This window comes from Anas acuta, chromosome 3, assembly GCF_963932015.1.
Source record: "Anas acuta chromosome 3, bAnaAcu1.1, whole genome shotgun sequence".
NCBI lineage: Eukaryota > Metazoa > Chordata > Aves > Anseriformes > Anatidae > Anas > Anas acuta.
This window is the reverse complement of record NC_088981.1, coordinates 55,932,078-55,952,904: the sequence shown is the minus strand read 5'-3', so window position 1 is coordinate 55,952,904 and position 20,827 is coordinate 55,932,078. Positions and strand designations below refer to the sequence as shown.

General features: G+C 40.3%; 1 protein-coding gene across 1 annotated transcript in view; it reads right to left on the bottom strand.

Annotated features, from left to right (window-relative positions):
- The window catches only part of HIVEP2 (HIVEP zinc finger 2), a 134,145-nt gene that overhangs the window by 17,089 nt on the left and 96,229 nt on the right, over positions 1 to 20,827 (bottom strand). Inside the window, exons 5-7 of the mRNA XM_068675088.1 lie at positions 10,661 to 10,705; positions 3,728 to 9,353; positions 2,807 to 2,961 (exon numbers count right to left, since the gene is read on the bottom strand). Coding sequence (XP_068531189.1) covers positions 2,807 to 2,961; positions 3,728 to 9,142 — 5,570 coding nt within the window. The 5' untranslated portion in view covers positions 9,143 to 9,353; positions 10,661 to 10,705. The remainder of the gene's footprint in view (positions 1 to 2,806; positions 2,962 to 3,727; positions 9,354 to 10,660; positions 10,706 to 20,827) is intronic.

Sequence of the window (20,827 nt, the reverse complement as noted above, 5' to 3'; positions counted from 1 at the left end):
TTCAACTTCACACTGTGAGTATCTAACTGTAATGTAGCAACTACCGAACTTCAAGTTGCTGATTTTCACTGAGGAATATTGCTTCACATTGCACCGAGGTTTGGTAGTCACAGCTGGTGGAAAGCCGATTTTGTGATTTAAATAATTTCATTTGAATCAAGCCACCTGCTAGAGGTAATAATACGGTTGTTAGCTTCTTCCTTCAAAAACCCCTCTGCTGTGATGCTTACAAACAGCTCTTGACTTCGGTGCAGCAAGTGATGTGGTGATGTGCTATGACATCTACTTTTCTGCTGAACTCTGTTCATTCTGTTACCTCACCTTCTCATGGATCCCCAGTCCCCAGCCCTATCTATTTGGTTTTTTAAACCTACTTGTACCTGTCATACAGGCGCTCCACTCCCCTGGCATAGAGCATCAGCACGACTACACTTCCCTGTGTAGTGGACAGACTTTTCCAGGAACTGAAAACTGTGATGGCTGCAGGTCTTTCTCAACCGTGAATTCTGAATTGCCTTCTCCACATTCACAGAACCCAAATAATCAAGAACTATAAGTAAATCCACTTCTTAAGACAAACAAAAACTAGAGGAAAATACCCTGCTGAAACAAGATATCGCCATGCATGCTTGTCTGTCTGGGGGGGGGGGGCCATGAAACAAACACAACAGACATCTGCTGCATAGTTCAGTGCACTGCTTGTGTGTGCTCAGGTGACGCAAAGATGAGCTTGATGAAAGCAGAAGAGAACAGAGTAGAACAGAACAGCTCTACAGACAAGAGCAAGCAAGCGTGAAAACCCACCCATGTTAAAAAGCTAGCTTTCAGAAGTCACAAACAAAAACCTGAAGAGGAGGATAAACTCATTAGTCAGGACAGAAAATAATGAAAGACATGGTTATAACATGTAAAGGATATTTGATCCACTAAAGAAAAAAACAACAGCAACCAAACTAATACAAAGAAAAAATCTACCCTTCCAGAAACAATTCCTATAAAATGTACATTAAAATGAAGATCTATAAGGAAAGGGTGGACTGATTAACACTTTATCACCACATTCACTGAAGCTTTGCAGTTTATATGATCCTATTAGGGAAGTACATTGCACAGATTATTTTTCCCCCTCCCCTCTTCCAACTCCAGAAATTAAAGTGTGTATCAAGGTTTCTCTCTTTTTGTTCCACTCTAATGAAGTAGAGTAAACATAGCCAAGTATTACTAGGAGGTATGTCTGGCTGACGTGAATTATATGCCTTTACACAAATAGTTACATAAACCTTATTGGTGTACAAGGAAACTTAAGATGGTGTGAGTAATGTACAAAGTTTCTTAAAAAAATGCTAGATGGTAGAGTGATCTGTTACAGTCCATGCTAATCTGAATCTTTCTAAAAGTTGCTTTTCTTAACAAACTTTTACTCTTCTGACCTCTCATCATGCACCTTAGTGCAGACTATCTTCAACTGACTGATCCAAATTCAGAAATGATACGTAGTGAGAAGCAGGCAAATTTTATTCTTCAAAGTGGGTGTGAATCTAAGCAACAGCTCTTTAAATTTCTTATGAACTTAGACTCACCCCTGAATTTGGGTCACTCTCATGTAGCCGCCTTACTGACTGGGGTATTAAGTTCTGTAAAGCTACAGAGAACAGCCACGATCAGGGTGTCTGGGTCAGCATACCTATAACAATCTCCAAAATAACATTTTCAGTCTTCCAAGCAAGATGTAGGCTATACCCTTCCATTGTTGCAGACTAGAAAGAAATGTTAATGTTCATTTCATGGAGACTATCCAAGGGTCCAAGGGGATTCAAAACACACCATGGGAATGAAGGACACCTGAGATTTTAGAGTACCAAATGATGGGGGAATGAAAGGCATGTACAAATTCATCACATCTCCATCCTAACCTATTTAATTATCCCAATAACACATCACTATGAGACCATTTGGGTGTGGTAAGACTAAAATAAACAGCTTGTTCAGCCACCTGACTATTCACTACTAACCTTTGTCAAATTAATTGCATCTTGGCAGAATTCTTTAAAACAAATAAAACAATATCTTACATTTTAGAGTATACTCCAAGAGAGGCAAACAACTGCCCATTTTTATTTTTTTTTTTAATAACAAGGTTCGTAAGCCTCAAAACATTGCTAATGGGCTTTCAGGTCTCCTTTCTCACTCTCTTTGTTAGTTGTTTCTATTATTACATGAGTAGTAGATGGCCATAGTAAAATTAAGCATTGTTTTATCAACCTTACATGACAGATCTATGGATTAGGTTTAGGTATCATAGATTTCATTGCTATCTTGCTTTTACATCTCACATTTTATCTCCAGAATTCAAAATCCAGTAATGTAGTATTATAAGAATAAGAGTAAGCATACCTAGCTAACCCATTCAAGTAAGTGGAGGCACACAGAGTCTAAAAATGAAGGATGTCCTCACAGAAGCCATTAGATTAAAAAAAAACGTATAGAAAATGACAAAATGTTAAGTGTCTATCCATTTATTTTTGACCTAAAGAATGAAAGTGACAATTTGGAGTGAGTGCTCTCACACAGATATAAAAAAATATAATTGTCCTAATAGCAAAGATTGTGCCAAGAGTAACTAACTATACAGGTATCCTGTAGTTTGTTTTAAGACTGACATATACACGAAACAGAAAGAAGCTTGGGAGCTAAAATACATAGCAGAAATACAGGAGACTGTTTACATCCCAGTTCATTCATGTTCATTTTCAAATCTTTTTAAAACAACAGGCTGAGCTTGACATTTCCAGTTGCATTTTCTTACCCTCCTTCAAAGATTTTAATTCGTATCGGCTCAGTTTGTTTGGATGTAATGTCTTTATCTCCATGAATGTCTCCTTTTACTCTTTCTTTTATAATATTCCCCACTACTTTCTTTTCAAGCTTGCTGCCAAACAAGAAGAATGGCTCGTGTTTCATCTGTAGAACAAAGTCAAGGAATGGTGTTACTGCTGGAACACACAATAAATGCACACTTCATTTCAAGTACTTTTAACATTCCAGGTCAAAGCCAAACTCTCATTTTGGTGCAACTCTATACAATGAATTAATTTGTCCCATTCAATTTGATGGCGAATAAGAGAGGAGGCAGCATGGACAAATTTTTATGAGAGTCTTGACAGAAAAGACAGCACCATATCTTTCCCCAGGAAAAAAAAATAATCATGGAAAATTGAGATGGAAAAGCCTTAGAAGGTAATTTATTGCTATTACAGAATTTTCCCTGGCACCATTATCTAATGCTTAGTTCATAAGGAAGAGTCAATATGTAAAAGACATTAAAATGACCTGAAAATCCTTATTCAATTTTAACTTAATCTTTACTTATGAACTTGCACGGATGTTTGTGTCTACTGTTTGAATCAGGACATGGCAAAAAGGTAGGAAAAATAAAAGGAGATAATGTATTGGGTTCTGGCACATGTGAAGAGAGGGCTTTAAAAGCCTCACTTTTCACAACTGATTCTCAAAATGGAGACAGAGGCAACAGAAGTATCAGAGTTTGCAGAGGGGTAAATCAAGGCTCATAAGTTGTCATGGGAAACTTAAAACCTGATTTCTCAATCGGGATATATTTATATATATATATTTTTTTTTTGGGGGGGGAACCTTACATTTCATAGTTTACAAGTATTTTCTCAAATAAAGATATATTAATTTAATTTTATTAAAACCTCTTATTTACCTGAGCAAATTGCTTCCATGCACTTGATGATGTCAGTTTACCAGCTCCAGGTCTATGCATAGCAGCCAGAGTGTAGATTTCTGTGGTGTTTTTTTGCTTGGACCTTAGAAGTGCTAAAGTGGTCTTTGTACTTAGCCCAGATGGGTTTGGGTTACATGAACTTATACACCATGAAGCGTAAACAGAAGACTTGAGGGTTGGTTGCTGAATGTAATTGGGTTTTGTATAGTTTAAGAAACACCAGCTCACAGTTGTAGTAGTGCGAAGACTTGGGAACTGAAGGATCTGCTGAAAATCTGCTACATCTGTCAGGAGAATGGTAGAACCTGTGACTTTCCCACTGTTATTGGATGCCATCTGAACTAGCATCCCAAGAGGCATTTTCTGATGTTTCAGTTGCTCTTCCGGCTGAATTTCTCCTGGTGGTAATGAAGACCTCTGTGGGCTCATGCTCATATCTGAGGCTGTTTCATCCACATCCAGTTCTTCTGGCGAGTCTCTTCCTTCAGAAGGGCCACTGGACTTTTGCCCTGGTGATGTGGAATCAAAACTTGAAAGTTTCTCCCTGCTTAGTGGGAAAGCATCAGCTGTCGGAATGCTGACAGGTGGGTAATCTTGAGATGATGAGGATGACAGTGGTGAAGAGGATGACATGGATGGCAGACTTTCTTTTGGCTCAGTAGTACAGCTCTGCCTTACCAGTTGAGGCTTCTGCATTCTTGGAAAATCTTTCTTTATATCGGAGTTAGTTAACTCAACAGCACTTAGCTCCTCAACTATCTGCCCGTACATTTTTTCTTCTTTGACTCGTTTCTGTTGCTTGGTCTCCATGAAGAGCTCCAAGCTACTGGCAGGTGAAAGCATCCGTTTGCCTCCTCCCAAGGTAGAAGCCATGTCAGAACTGGAAGTCAAACAGAGGGGAATCGAGGGCTCCAGTCCAAGTGATAGTGTCTGCGGCACTTTCCACAAAGGATATTTTTCTAGCCCTCCATGCTGGCCTAGCATCTGAGCTATGTTAAATCCAATTCCGTGCATTGTTGCATTGGTTGCCAATGTTCTTTGAGAAACAGTCTCATCAACTTTACAAATTACAATTGCGGGACTGTTGCTTTGTCCAAGGATCTGGGAAATGCTTGTGTACATGACACTACCATATGATGGCACATGGGTCTGAATCCTGACGGGAACAACTGTTCCTGGCAAAGACTGTACAGATCCATCAGATGGGGAGTCAAACTCGGTCTGAAGATGCTGCTCAGAGGAGGTATCAGTCGGTTTAATGCTATGATCTGACTGGTACTTCGCAAGAGTACTTTTTGAATACTGCCCAGATGTTCCTGAGTAATGCTGGTATGCTTGCTCTTTAGCATGTACATAATCAGCTGGTTTCTTTCCAATAAACTCTGAATTATGTTCCAGGTGATAACTTGGAGGAACGTCTGTTTGGAAAGGTGGCTTGACATAAGACTTCTGCAGCTGTTGTACAAAATGATGCTGGAAGTGTAGAGGTTCTGAGCATGACTGCCACAGGACTGGCTGCTGAGATGGTGGCAAGTGAACCATGCAGACAGTTGGATATGGGAACTGAAATAAGGCGTTATGAATAGGGGGAAATGGGACCTTATCCTGATGTGCAAATAGCTGCTGCTGCTCTGATGGATGTTTGCTGGAAATATAAGGTGCTTGTTGGATCAAGGGAGTCCTTAACATTTCTGGGCTATCTGCAAGAAGAGCCTGTTGCTGGGCAAGGTGGGATGAGCTATTACTAAGCTGAGCACAAGAACCAACAGCCTGTTTTCCAGAGTCATCCACCTGAATGGGCTGAAGTACAGAGGAAGGGGAGTGATGCCAGGCAAGCTGGGAGGAGCGGAGACCAGCCTGTGCGTGTTCCATCTGTTCCTGCTTTATACTTTGTTCTGTGCTCTGATCAGTCTGGGAAATCTCTGGAAAACCACTAAAGGAAGCCTGGCGAACCAAGAAGCATTTCTTCCTTTCTCGTGATGGAGATAGTGCAGTAGTAGGTGTCCCAGCTGAAGAGGCATGAGACAGGTTCCCATAATCAAAGGATTTACTTCGGATCTCTGGGATTTCAGCAGCGTGAGGACAGGGCATCTGTTCAGACGAGCAGCGTCTCATTTCCCTCTGATGGTGATGCCCAGGGACGGAAAGTGAGTAAGCACCAGCTGGAACTGTTAAAAACTCGGACTGCTTTCCAAACTCATCTTGTTTGGGAGGTGTGATGAACTTCATTGTTTCTTCTCTTTCAAAGGACATTGAAAAACTTGAACTGTGGGATAAATTGCTTTCTTGGCTAGGGCTGCGAGAGAGGCTTGTACCTGTGGACTCAAAGCTAGACTCTCCAGAGGAGTGCTCCATGTCAGCCAGCCGTAAGCGCTTCTTTTTGGGTGGTAGCTTTTCGGCTGGAAGTTGAGAAAGGGTTTCACTTCTCTGGGGCCACTGGAATTCTTCGGTGGGTCTCTCCTGCTCTTTGTTCTGCACTTCTTTTTCTTTTTCAGGCTTATCTGGCTCCTCTGTGACACGAATTTCAGGTACCTGTATGTTGTGCTGGCGAACCAATCTGGGCTGCATATGATACGGCTGAGGTTGCTGGGATGGAGGTGGCTTACTGGTGTCAGCATTTTCTGTTTGTGGAGCTCGGTCTGGGCTCATGGGGGACTCAGAAATCTCACTCTCACATGTTTCAGATGGTGAATAGATCTTATCCTGCTGGCATACAACATGTTCTGTAGATTCAGACCTTTCAAATGAGTTTGGCCTGCTCAATGAATTTGTGTGCTGAATGACAGAGATGACATTTCCAGGGGGCTTTCTAGTTAGCGATTCTGCAGTCTTTTCTTGCTCTGCAATTAAGGATGAGTCTTCCAGAGAAGCTGCAGGACTTCCAGACTGCAAGTAAGGCCTGCACATTTCAAAACGCTCTGCATGGCAATGGGCAGAATTGTCTAGACCTTGAAGGGAAAATCCACTCCTTGGCACATCCTGAATTTGGGATTTGGGATCAAAGTCCAAAGGCTGAATTCCTCCAGTGGTGCCAGTTGTACTGCTGCAAAGCATGGGACTGTCCTCCTCATCTCCAACGCTCTCCTCTTTCCTGCGCTTTCTGTTTTCAAAAGTTGTTCCAAGCATGGATGGCACTGCCTGAGACTGTCCGAGTGGATCAATGAAATACTCTCCCCCCTTGTTTGCTCCACCTAAGGATGGCGAGTCCCTGTAGTTTTGCTTCTGAGCTTCATATTCTTCCCATTTTCTGTAGTGCTTTCCACTGGCATCATAGTCATAAAAGGTCTTGTCTCCTGCTTTCTTCTCTTTTGAGGATGGTCCTTTGTCACCTGCTGGTTGTCTGCTGGAAGCAATAATGATATTTTTCCCTGGTCTTCCATGATAGTCTGAATCTGAGTGCCCTTCCTGCACAGAGGGCAGTTCAAAGGCAGCCTGTCTTCTCAACATCCTTTGGTGGGATATTCCCACTGTGCCAGGGTAAAATACATCATCTGAGCCAGTCATCTTCTCATCAAATGAATGGCTTCCTCTCAGAGACGGGGGAATACTTAGGCTGTTTGCAGAAGAGGTTGGCATGGAGTTACTTCTAATAAGAGGAGAAGAATCTACTGGGGGCTCTAGAAGGACAGGCACCTCACCCTGCTGACCGGCTTGATACAAGTTGGATTCACTTTTGATGGATGATGCAGCCTGGGATTGTCTAGATTCTGTATTGCTGCCTGGATAAACTTGTGTAGATTTAATAGTGCTCAAATTACTGGAGTCAATGAGTTCTTCTTTACCTGGAGTAAGCTGAGAAATATGTTCCTCAAGCATCTTGATATCCATTCTGTTATTTAAGAGAGGTAATGGCTCTGCTTTACCCTTTCTACCCATTAAACTGTGTTCCTGATTCGTTGTGGCTACTGTTAGTGCTGTCCTTTGATTAATCCTATAAAACTTCCCAAAGATGATCTCTTCGTAAGACTTTGCATTAGTATTTGGTGGGCTTATTTGCTGCTCAGCACTTTCTGAGCGAGAAAAGTAGCCAGAGTCAGTGCTTCCTTTACTGTGTGGGCTCAGGAGGTTTAATGACTGCTCAGAATCTTGCCCTTTTTTCTCTGAGAGTCTTAGTGCAAGTCGCTGTTTAACTGTGTGAGAGTCATCAGACTTGGTACTTAAGGATGGGTTTTGCAACATATCAGAGCCAATATAGGGTGAACTCTCACTGGGTAACTGAATTCCACTTTTAGGGATAATCAAAATGGGCACTTTCATTGGCCCCACCAAGGACTCTTCCATGGAGGAGTGAAAACTGCCTCTGCTAGCAATGTCCAGGGGGAGCTGCGGAACAGGGCTCATTTTGTCAGACCCTTCCACAAGCAGTGAGCTCTCCTCATCAGTGTCTGTGCTCTGCTCACCATCTGAATGTATTTCGGCTTCCACATCAATGTAACTGGCATCTAGGTCCAATTTGGAGACTGCTGATTCTGTGAAAGGTACCAGTCCTGCTTTAATTGCATGGGCATGTGACTTCCTGTGCTTGTAGAGGTTGCTCTTTGTCTTGAAGGAGAAACCACAAGGAACACAAGGGTATGGTCGCTCCCCAGTATGAGACCTAATATGCTTTTTAAGTACACTAGGTTTGGCACAAGCCCGATTACAGTAAGGACAAATGTATTTGCCAGGCTTTTTGGGTTTGTGCTCCTTTTTGTGAGCATCTTCTGATTGTTCTAAAGATTTCTGTGAATATTGGCTGTACGCAGGGTTCAAACTTGAAATCTTCTTCCTGGAGAAACCTCCACTATGGCTATGCATATGAAAAGGAAACAAGTCCTCTGAGGCAACTGATTGCAAGTGGCTAGGAAACTGCCAAGGAGGGCCTTCCAAGCTCTGATGTGGCTTTATGTTGTGCAAGAAGCCTTGTGGCAATGAATGCTGTGGGAAAGAAAGTGAATGTTGACATGAGTAAGGAGTTGGACGATGCTGTGGATATTGCTTCTCCGTGACTTGCTGTGCAGCCTCATTCGATGATACCAGTTTCCCAGAACTAAAAAGTTGTGCTGATGCTGTGTTTCCAATTTGCTCGTGATCTATTTGTGGTTGCCTCTGTACTTCTTGATTGCCAAAAGTGCTCATCTTAATAACAGCTGAATGTTCTTGCCTCCATCTACTTGGTACTTTAGCAGTTTCTCCAGACCTTGAGGTAGCTTTTTGCCCTATAGCTGTGTCCCCAGAGTCCATTTTGTTACACAAGGTCTTAAGTGCTAGTTCACTTGAAAGCTGTGCAGACTCATGGAGTGTGTCCAAAGCTGTGCTTTTTAAAGTTTTGTTGCTCCCATTTTTCCAGGGCTGTTGCAAGTTCACAGACTTTTCTTTCTCTTTGGAACTTTCCACGCAGTAGTCTATAGGCATTAGATTTGTGTCTGTACACTAATGTGATTATTATACAGTCCTGTTCATTGCATGAACTTTCCTAAACAGTTTATTATACATTTGCAAAGACTTGTTATAGCATTTGGACATTTTCCATTGTTATTAAACACTGAGATGCAGAATGACGCAGAGATATTTGTGATCTACTAGAGCAAGGTTCTCTTCATCTCCTCCATGGTGACACAGGTATCTGTAAGGAAAAAGCAAAAAAAAAAAAAAAAAGAAAACTCAAGCACCAGTTAATATACCTGGGCAAAACAACATCACTACAGTTGGTTGTATTTTTATTTTTTTATTGAGCCTTTCATTAAAAATACTAAGAGACTTAAGTAAAGGTAACTGCATTTCACAAAATCCCATTTTGTGAGGAGACACAGTAAAGAATTGTTCCAAAGATTTCACACAAGTGTACTCACTACTCAATAAAAGCCCTAAGAATAGAAAACAGTGATCTACACTTTCCAACCTGAACAATAATTTTTGAAGGCTTTCTCAGGACAGTTTAAAGAGGTTTGATTCTCAGAAAGTCTGACATCTACTTTTAAAGACCTTTCAGCAAATCACTGCTGAAAATATAGTCCTAACCCCATCGGCAGGAACTACCTTATCCAGTATTACTCACCTGCAGTTCAGACACACACTTTAGTCACCTGGCTTTCCTCTTAATTCAGAGGATGGTGATTGGTACTTCCAGAGGAGAAATCTTTCCATATCATAGTGTGTGCTTCAGACGTATGTGATGTCTATGCATATGGCCCTCGACTTTGGAGATGCCTGTTTCTCACTGTTGGCTAGGCAGAAATCCTAGATGACTACCTTGGATAATATTCCAAGTTTTAAGATGGGTATAGTGAGGTACTTCTTACCTTATATCATCTTTTTTTTTTTTCTTTTTTTACAAGGAAGTCTTGATCACCTTTTTACACTACTTTTATACAGTCAAAAAAGACATCAACTAAGCCTTCTGAACACAACAGTATTAGTACCTTTCCACATCTCCATCTTCCAAACACCATATTACATTTTAGCAAGAATGTATTGCTAGAGGTAAAACACATACTAGAGGAATGAGCTCTGACTGTTTTATGTGCCTTAAGCAGTTTAGATTTCAATGTTCAAACATTTCTATCCAGCTGATACATGCAGTTTTTATGCTTAAATGCAACAGGATTCCAAAGTTCTTTTACAAAGAAGAAAACTTGGAGGTATGACGTTCACAGGTAAGTACAGCATTTGAATTAGAAGAACAATGTAGGCTTCCTGCTTCTGTATTATCCAAATAGAGGATATTTTCTGGATGAAACAGTGCAAATTATAAAGTTGCTATTTTACAGTAGCGAGAAAAAAAGGTTATAAAAAGAAGCAGTATTAAAGATACTTGAATATTTTTAATTCCTATAGTGCAAAAACTGAATTGGGCTTGAAGAAACATTAGAGAAGTACAAGAAAACAATAAGGGAATGAGAATATATGCCTTTTTAGGTATAAAACAATTACCTGCATCTTCTGGACATCTAATAGGCATGACTGTCTTCAGATTTTCTGTAGAAAAAAAAAAAAACAGTCGTAAGAAGTTATTGATATTAAGTATATATGCTGAAGAAAATTTTCTATTATTTACAGCAGAGGCCTGAAAATTTCATTTATCCACCCATTGGGAAAATGTCACATCACATCTCAGAGATCTGAGCAAGCACATTTTGAAGAATATGAGTGGGAAGCTTTTTAAAGGTCTTTTAAGGATAACTGCAAATCTAAACTGATGTAGTCTCATGTTCCTTAATCAGTAAAAAGAGAGCTGCCCAATGTTGCTCTTCATTCCTACACCTTTGCTAAACCTGGATTATTCCTGAATCCCATTGGCAAATCCCCTTTCAATATCTCACTCCAGCTAATACTTTTAGGTCTTCTAGGCTTCTCATTAAATGTTTCAGGGACCAGAATGAAATCCTGGCCAGGATGTCACCATTAAGGTACAAAAAAAAAAAAAAAGTAGTGAAAACAAGTAAGCTTCCAGACCAGTTAACACCAGTGGGATAGTGCTCAAGAATATGTGGCTTCCTCAAAAGAGAAACCTACAGACCAAATACATATCTAAAAGACTTATGTACCTGCCATAATTTGCTACTGCAAGTTACTCTTTGCATTACAGAAAAGACCAGCACAGGGAATGCATCTGAAAAAGGAAAACTGAGCAGCATCTCTCTAGCTGGAAGATCAGTTCTCCCTTACAGTAAAAGGAGGATTCTCCCTTGCGGTTTTTGACAAATCCAATCTTGAAAATGTATTTTGTTTTGTTTTGTTAAAAATGAGGTTTGTTCAATATTCAACATTTCTTTAGAAGACAAAAATCCAGGAGGACAAAAGCCAGAGCATTTCCATTTATTTTTATACAAAATCCTTAGAAATATTGTAAGTATTAGCTGCAGAGGATGGGATATGGGCTAATATAATAACCTCCAATTAGAAACTGTCAGAAAAACTACCAGTACTATTATGTTTTCTCCACTGAATAAAACCAACAGATGATGAAATAGTAAAGTGTATAAAAGAAAAAACTGTATCTAAAAGTCAAAAAAATAGCTCTCTGTAATCACTTACAGTAAGTGCTAAAAATACTTATTTAATAACACTTTCAAAGAAAGGACATTAGTAAAGCCTGATGATTTGATGTTAATAGAATTACTACTGTGCCACCAGTTATCAATTATTTATTTTATAGCACAAATAAAGCTAAAAATATAACTATAGAGGATTCCCATATAGTACAAAATAATAGCAATTTATTAGACGGAAACCGCAATATTTTAGGTCATGAAGTCATTCAGCTTTGATGTGTTAATGGATTTTTAAATAGTTTTCTTGTCTCATCCTCCATCAGCAAAAAGACAAAATGTAATTCAAGAAAAACTTTAAATTTTCCTAATTTGCTTCTTCATATTAAAAGTGTCACTACAAACGTAAAAAATAAGCCTTATGTACTATATACAATATATGAGAATTGGTTATGATGGAGCAGATCTGCAGTTCCTTATTAGCAAATGGCAGGCAAAGGGCTAAAAATTTTGGCAACCGAGCTAAACCAAGTCTCATGTCAGCAGTGATGCTAACACACAAGCACAGAAGTAAAGGGAAATATAGCAACTGAGGAGCAGGAACAGGGACTAGAGGCAATGTTCCTAAGTGAAAGAGCATGAAGTTATAAGCCATCTTCAAAGAAAAATACTTTTTTCCATATTGGGCAATTTTGCAAATGGTGAAGCAGAAATTTCTAGAGGATGGAAGCATCTTTTCTGTTCCATATTCCCTCTGCCAAGAACATCTTCAGAGAAGAAATCTGCCAGTCACAGAAATGTGACAGCAGTGGTTTTATTTGAGCAAAAGATGATGCTAATATACTTCCATCAATTTCCAGTTCTGGACTGAGACGTCTGCTACAGAGTTCAAGTCATTCTGTGGTCCTGCTATTTTCAGAGTGCTCTATATAATTTTTCAACCTACACTATGAAACAGGTATAGACTAATTACAGGGATTATTGACGGCTTAAGTTTGGTCAACGTCACTCTCCTGGGGAAAATAAATCCCTTTCCAGAATCAACATAGCCATTTCTGGTTTGGTTTGAACTCCCATCCATCCTGTGTCAAAGATTGTTTTAATATCCTTTCTTTCTTTTTATTTTTTTTTCCCTAATGCTAAGTTTTACTGGCCTAAATGGAGAAATCCAACAGGAGACTTCCAAATTTCAACAGATTAATGTTACTCCTTTAGAAAACACTGCAAATATACTTGTCAGCATTGCTCTTCGTCAAAAATACCCTCTTCAACAGACAGAAACTCCCGATATTTCAAATACTTCATATTTCAAAGCAGGGAACTACGGATGATAAAAATGTGCATTCCCTTTAAAACCTCTGGCACCGTTCGGCTTCTGTGGAGCGGCTTGGAGGAGCCCACCTAGGCGGATCAGACAGTGCACCGAGCTGGGCTGGGCTGAGCACCTCGCTCGCCATCAGCCGCGGAGGCCTCGCTGGATGCGGGCCAGGCCAGGTTCCCGTAGGAGCGCGGCCTGGCAGCCGGATCCCCCAGGCCCCGCCACGCCAACTGCGTGGTATCTGCCTGCTTCAAACCCGGGCATTTCACTTCTCTGCGGGCTTTGAACATGAGAAGATTACTGGGAGACTGGGAACTGTATTTATGTCAGATGCACCTACTAAATCAAGACTTTTAAAACTTTCTAGAAAAGGAGCATTATTCTGTCACTCCCGTTGCTGCGGTGCCTCTGCGAGCTGCGTGCAAGAGACATAGATCTGGCTGGCTACAGAGCTCCAAGATTCTTCCTTCCTTTCTTTTCTTTCCTTTTTTTTTATTATTTTTTTGTATTTTATTTTATTTTTGAGACCATTAAAATGGTTACACTCAACAGCTTTAAAATAAAATTTGGCAAAATACAACTTTTACTACTTCTCAATTTGTAGCTCGTATTACAGCTCTTGCAAGTGAACAAATTGGAAGCTTATGTCTTCCCGGCTAAATCCTGAGTGCACCATACAGAATAAATATTGACTCTAGAGTAAGGACTAAGGGTCAGATCCAGCCGTGCTTTAAATCTTTTCTGTCCAGCACTGCCAGCACAAAACCGGCCTAAAACCACCGTAACTGGCCCCTAAGGGATTCTTATTCTATAGGGCAATCGTTAGTACAGACAAGCTGCAGTGGCTCCTATAAAATCCCAATGATCACTCACAGACCTCTGCCAAGACCCTTATTAGCCAAGTCTAGTTTATGTCTGGGACAAGCCCAGCAGCCAGCCAGCCTTGCAGGGAAGGGAGGCCACCTCTGAGCACTTCCCCACCTGCAGCTGAGAATAAAACTGAGGGGGAGCACACCTCTGGCTTGCCATCCTACCCCGTGTTTCCCTCTGTCCCACTAATGATATTCCCCAAAGAGCTGTTTGGTGTTGGCATCCCAGTGGGGAGGAAAGAAAAAAAGGGGGGAGAGGAGAGGAGAGGAGAGGAGAGGAGAGGAGAGGAGAGGAGAGGAGAGGAGAGGAGAGGAGAGGAGAGGAGAGGAGAGGAGAGGAGAGGAGAGGAGAGGAGAGGAGAGGAGAGGAGAGGAGAGGAGAGGAGAGGAGAGGAGAGGAGAGGAGAGGAGAGGAGAGGAGAGGAGAGGAGAGGAGAGGAGAGGAGAGGAGAGGAGAGGAGAGGAGAGGAGAGGAGAGGAGAGGAGAGGAGAGGAGAGGAGAGGAGAGGAGAGGAGAGGAGAGGAGAGGAGAGGAGAGGAGAGGAGAGGAGAGGAGAGGAGAGGAGAGGAGAGGAGAGGAGAGGAGAGGAGAGGAGAGGAGAGGAGAGGAGAGGAGAGGAGAGGAGGAGGATTTGTCCATCCTGTGTAAGGTTACATATTCATTTGTGTGCTGAGTTTGGTTTTGCACTGTAGCAAGGTAACAAAGGAATGTAGTCATTGGGGTATGTTGCTTTGGCATTTTGCACAAATGAAAAACCAAACCAACCAAACAACAACAAAAAGAAACACGAGACGAGCAAATTCAAGCTTTTCATACTACTTGATACCACACTTGATAATGCCATCAGGAAGTGAACTCCCTTTCTTCACTTTTTGACCTATACTTACAAAAAGATAAGGAAAATGAAACGCTTCTTAATTTTCCCAGTTTTGTAAAAAAAAAAAAAGGCTACCCACTCCTGACCAGAGAGATTCTCTTCATATTTTCAGCAGTCCTTGGCTAGGGGTCCCTTCTGACTGTGGTTTTGTAGCTGGCCTTCTACCTGTCTGTTTGAACACCTCTAGGAATGGCTGTAAATTCCTTTGTCAACCACTGGCACTTGGCAAAATTTTGCTTTACTGGGAACGCAAAGATGCCCATGCTTTTGCTGCAGTTTGGCAGGAGCTGAGGCATCCTTTTACAGACGCAATTTCAAGAAGGCAGCCATTTTAAGATAGGTTAGGTGCATTTATTTTAATCTGCTACTTTCTGTACTGTAACTACTGTTGTTACCTCCTCATACTTGAAGACACTGCTCTGACTTGATCATTTAATTCCACCCCAGATGTTCTGCCTGCCCTCTGGATTTCAGTGTTTTATTGAATGCATTGCCATTTTTCAAAGCTAGCAAGAAAGTCACAGTTTTGAAAATACCCTAAAATATTTAGAATAACACAGATTTTTAGAATTGGGCAGCTGAACTAATCTTTACAATATTTTTAAACATTATTTAAAAGTACTAGAAAATATAAAAACAAGTACTGCTCAGCAAGCACATACAGTATGCTGTGAATTTACTATTAAATAATCAAACAAACTGTACTAAACTTGCTTAAGGAGAGGCTACAAGGCAGAATCTGTTACTGAGATTAGCTGTTACTCATTTCTTTGTTGGATAAACACTTCTCACATGGGTTCCCCAAGAAGTCAGGAACCAAGGAGACTGACTGAGAAGATGAAGTTACAGAAGCATCCAGAGCAGAATATTTTGGCTCTTTGCAACTGCAAGCTCTCCACAACTGAATATGGTTTTAGGTTTTTATTCTCAGGTTTCTAAGAACACACTTTGGTGTCCATGGTGCCTACTGGTTCCCAGAGACAGGATCTGTGCAAATAAAACTAGAAGCTGTATGAAATCTGGTATCCTGATTTCTGCGACTATTATTTCAGTTATCACACTAAATCTGGCCCAGATTTTGAGAAATATTCCAGAATTCCAGCAGTTGAGTGATGTCACACAATGGCACGTTTTAGTTAACTGTAGTAGTATTGATTATTTCATTCATATGAAGGCTTTACTAAGCTGACTTTAAACTTGCTAATTCAGCTAATTAAAACTATTCTGAGACCATTTCCTGAGCATGCTGAAGAAAATAAATGAATCAGTCTGCCTGAAAGCAACCTGAGAGGTGGACCTGCCCATGGCAGGGGGGTGGAATTACATGTCCTTTAAGGTCCCTTCCAGCCCAAACCATTCTGTGATTCTATGATTCTACGATGAAAACAAAGAAAGGAATCTATTTTACTCCTGTAATCTTAACTGTAGGAACCTATCTTAGGCATTGCATCCCAAAGGCAATGGGTACATGCTGTGAAGAATAAGACTCTCCTTCCCTCCTCTGAACGTGACCCCACCAAGCCAGAGGCCAGGCACACTGGTATAGCAAGATAGAAAACCTCTATCCCTTCTGTGGTGACCTTACAGAAAATTCAGGCATGAAACGGGAGTCTCCCATTTCACTTCAGGAGCTTTGATCAGATATGAAGTATGCCTCTGAGTGAGGAAAAGGAAACAAATTATTTCAACAGCAGGTCAAAGTAAGAGCAAATTCTCACAGAATCAGGCATTACTTAGGTTTAGACTTTATCATCCTACATGTATATACCAAATATCTGAGGTTATTTATTACAAACTGAAAATAAACTAATCCAACACCTCTAAGATGTCCACAGAGAAATTCATAATATGTACTGCAATAAATTTTCAATTACATGGTATTAAGAAAACACGGATGATTTTCTTTAAGAGATGCTGGCTTGCAGCCTAAATGCTTAGAGCACAGCTGCACTCATTTTTTGCTATGTTAAGTATCTCAAATATAATCTTAAATTGCCACTCTCTATAGAAAAATAGCATCCCCCAAAAACTTAAATTCAAGTTGAGTGTGTATTTTAAGAAGTCACAGAAGGAGCCTACAGCAGAAATGCCTTAACGTTGACCTTTTCACTGCAATGACACAGATTGCTCACTTAAAGAACATCACTATTTCCTGTTTCAGCATCATACATAATGTACACATTACTACCGGATGGAAAAAATGTATAAAAAAAACTTTCACGTTGCCAAAGTCCAACTGAACACAGACTTATTTCCACAGGATGACTATAAAATCAAATAAAAAATAAAAGAGAGAGAGGAAAAAAAAAAAAAAAAAGCTACACGGGAGCCAAATTCATCTTAAACACTTCCTTTATAGGTAAAAGTTCTGAAAGTAACCACAGCTCTTGAATTGAACAAATAACTGCTATCAAAGAGATGCCAAAACAGCCTACAGGACAAACAATCTTGTCAGTCAATTAGTAGCTAATTGATCTCTCTGAGCTCACTGCTTTTAACAGATCAGGTAAATATTTTGATTCTGGATGCCTAACCTTGCTGTGCACATAAGATTTTGTTGGAGGTGCTTCAACACGTCAGGTAATACAAAACCTACCTGTTCTGTCTGACCATGTTCAAGCACGGACAGATTAAACCTATTGTGACAGCAAAGCAAAGGATTTGGATAATTCAGATATAAAACTAAACAAGAGAAGTATGTAAACTGTTAGTCTCCTCACACTGCTACTTATTTCCTTGGAGAAAACACTAAGAAATGAAAATGGACCCACATGAACCTTAAAATGTGATGGCACAGCAATGGCAGATCTGACAGCCCATACTTCCAGTATTATTAAAAATCTGGAAGGCAACAAAAAATACCACTGTCATTTTGTTCTTTTCCCCCACTTGTCTTTGAATCAGAGTATGTAGTGACATACAAGAGTAGCTCCCATGCAGAGAACAGTCAGAAACTGTTGTATACCACTGAGGCCCTCTTTAAACACTATTACGATTGTTAAAGTTAAGTTGGTATGATGCATGATCTTGTTGGTCCCAATCTGTAGAAGAACGAATTTCACTCAAGGGTTAGATAAGTAGTAAGTAAACTGTATTTACTAAATGTGCAGAAAAGATGTATAACAGTATCTGAGAGGGTGCTGAGATACAAATGGGCTCTTAATTCTTGGGCTGCTCTCTTAATCAGCAGAAACTCAGCTCTATCTCACTTTCTTCTAAGCCACAGCAATTGAACAATGAGGATACCACACTAAACTGGAAATGCAAGACTCTATAGGGACTGCAATGAAGCTTTTGCATTTGCAAGAGCTGGTGAAAATTAGTGAGACTAAAGACCTTATTCTTAATTCAACACTTAGAAATGTGTTAATCAGAAAGGGGAATTTCATATTCAATAAAAGCCAGATTAACCAAACTATGAAGTTAGCAACATTTATGAACGATACAGTATATGCAACGGGCAAGGTTCCAGTGTGTGTGCGCTATGTAGTCTTTTCTAGATTTAAAAACACCATAAGGGTGTAAGAAGAGTAAGAGCAGTGCCACCAGACAGTTCAGACTCATAAGGCTGTCAGATATAATAATTTTCCTAACTGAAATTACATGCCATTTCTGAAATTGATTCTTCATTTTCACACAAGAACTGCAGAGTTGGGCAGCAGCTGGGAAGAACAGCCCAGTGTTGGTAAGATCCTGCTAAGGTATTACGAAGGATTTCCCCAAGTTTTCCCAGGAAAAAAATATTTTCTTTTGTAAACATTACATCATTTTTAGGGACAAAATAATTGTTATTCTGTTGCCAAATGGAATATTAGAAAAATATCAGGCAGAGCCCTAGCATTTCCATCACAGAGGGAAAATACCACCAAATTTTCTGGGAAGTGATTTTTTTTCAGTTAAAAGTTATGCAATACTAATTATGCAATCATTGCAAGATCTGCAGACAGCTATGCTTCCTTTCATAGTGTGTCAGAAGAAGTCACCTGCACTTCATACAAAAGTATCAGTGTCTTTCAAATATTTTCTTGAATGGGCAAAGGCACCAACTCTGACGGATGCACTCACCCCAGGAAGAATTACATATGAAGACATATATAGTATCCAAACTTGCTTTTGTGTTTCACTCACACCAAGCTTATTATACAAGCTTATTTTAAAACCTTCCATTATTTACTAAACTCTGTGGTCACCACATGCCAAAACAAAAACAGATGTATACAAAGCATCAGTAGCATGTTCCTACCAATTTTTTCCATGATTTGAACCCAAAGCAGAGTGGGGTTTCATGATGACTTTATTTCAATCAATACTGAAGCCTTATTTAAAATTCATCTGAGATCAGATATTAAGCCCAAAGCTCTATACATCACGCAGGTGTCACAACAGTCACTACCCTGCAGCCCTGATGTTTGGTTTTGATTAGTGACTGAACACAGGCATTTTACGGTAGCAAATCTGGTCACTTAGCATTGCCTGAAGACTAATGACCACTGCAGTGGTCATATAAGATACACTAATTAGACTGCACATTTAAGGATGATGTTTTGTTTATAGCCCTCAGGATGTTTAACAGGAGAAAAATAAAAAAGGAAAAAGAAAAAAAAAAAAAAAAAGAAGACAAAAAAAAAGCTCTTTTAAATTACCCTAGCTATTTTTTATAGTACTTCCTTCTTTTTATTGCATGAAGTATTGGAAGCCAGTATGCACAATATCCAATTGCATCAGAACACCTCTTAAAAATTTCAATAACATATGCATACACTTTCTTGCTGTGTTTTGTAGGTATATGAGATGTTTCGTTCTGTGCAGTTGTTACTTTCTACAAGACACAAATCAACTCTGTTTATTAATGTGATGACCACTCACCTGAGTGAACACTACTGAGAAGATGAAGTTCTACCAAAAATGCCTGAATCTATACGCCATGCCTTTGTTACTCCACAGATTGATACTTGAGAGGGGAGTCCAAGCTGACAGCTCAGTTACAGTCTCAACAAGAGAAATACACTAAAAAAAAAACAACAACAAAACTTCTCTTGGGAAAGGCACTGTTCAGGTTTCACGACTTGCTATCAGTCAAGTGTAGACAAGGGAGCATTATTCAGGGCCTCCCTAGTGCAAACAGCTCCTTAGAGTTTCCCATATCACACCAACTTTTGAAATGACTCCAAGGAAGCCTGCAATATGAAACCATTATCCTGTACTTCAAAAGTGGCACAACCGAACACCAAATCTCTCTTACACAGGAAAAGTCTAAGGACAGCAAAAACCTTAATATCAGCCACCAAGTGACAGCTCAGCAGGGTCTAAGAGGACATTTTGAGTGCTAATGGTGCACTGAAAGGGAAAGAAACCACTGCTCAGCTCCAGAAAACCCCAGACAACTCTGTACAGGGTTCTCCTCCTACATCATGCTTGGCCCATTCCACCAGAATTAGTTTTTTTCCAGTGTCAGAAGTGGAAGTGAAATCAGCTGAAGATTTGACCCAGAAGTCTCCAAGGGTGCCTGTGATACACCAATGGCACTTGTACACTATGAACAAAAGAAAGTACCGTCAACACGAAGACAAAGAGTATATGCACAAGCGTATAGGGCTTCGTGTTTGCTAAGTTACAGTAAGACTGATTAATCGGTAAATGCTCCTTGAGATAGCTCTTAGTCTGAAAACCTCCACTGCAAACCAAAAGCACGTAAGCTATTTTCACTAGACTAAACTGCAATGTTTTGGCACTCAGGCCACCTAGGACAATCAACACTTGCTTATTCAACTGAACTCTTTCCCCCACTTCTTTCTCTCTATCCCACTTGCAGGATTTGAGGACACCCTGTTCGCTTGGAGATGGTGAATCATTTCAAGCCAGAAGGCCCACACAGTTCCTCAAAAGACACAAAAGGTGTAAAAATAGCTCGTACTAATGAAGCAAGCACAGCGTCAGCAGCCAGATGAGCGTGGGTGATCAGATAAGGGTCTGCTGTTGCAAAGGGCAAATTATTAAGAGAATGCTTCTCTCTCTCTTTTTATTAAGCTTTGTTCACCCTTCTC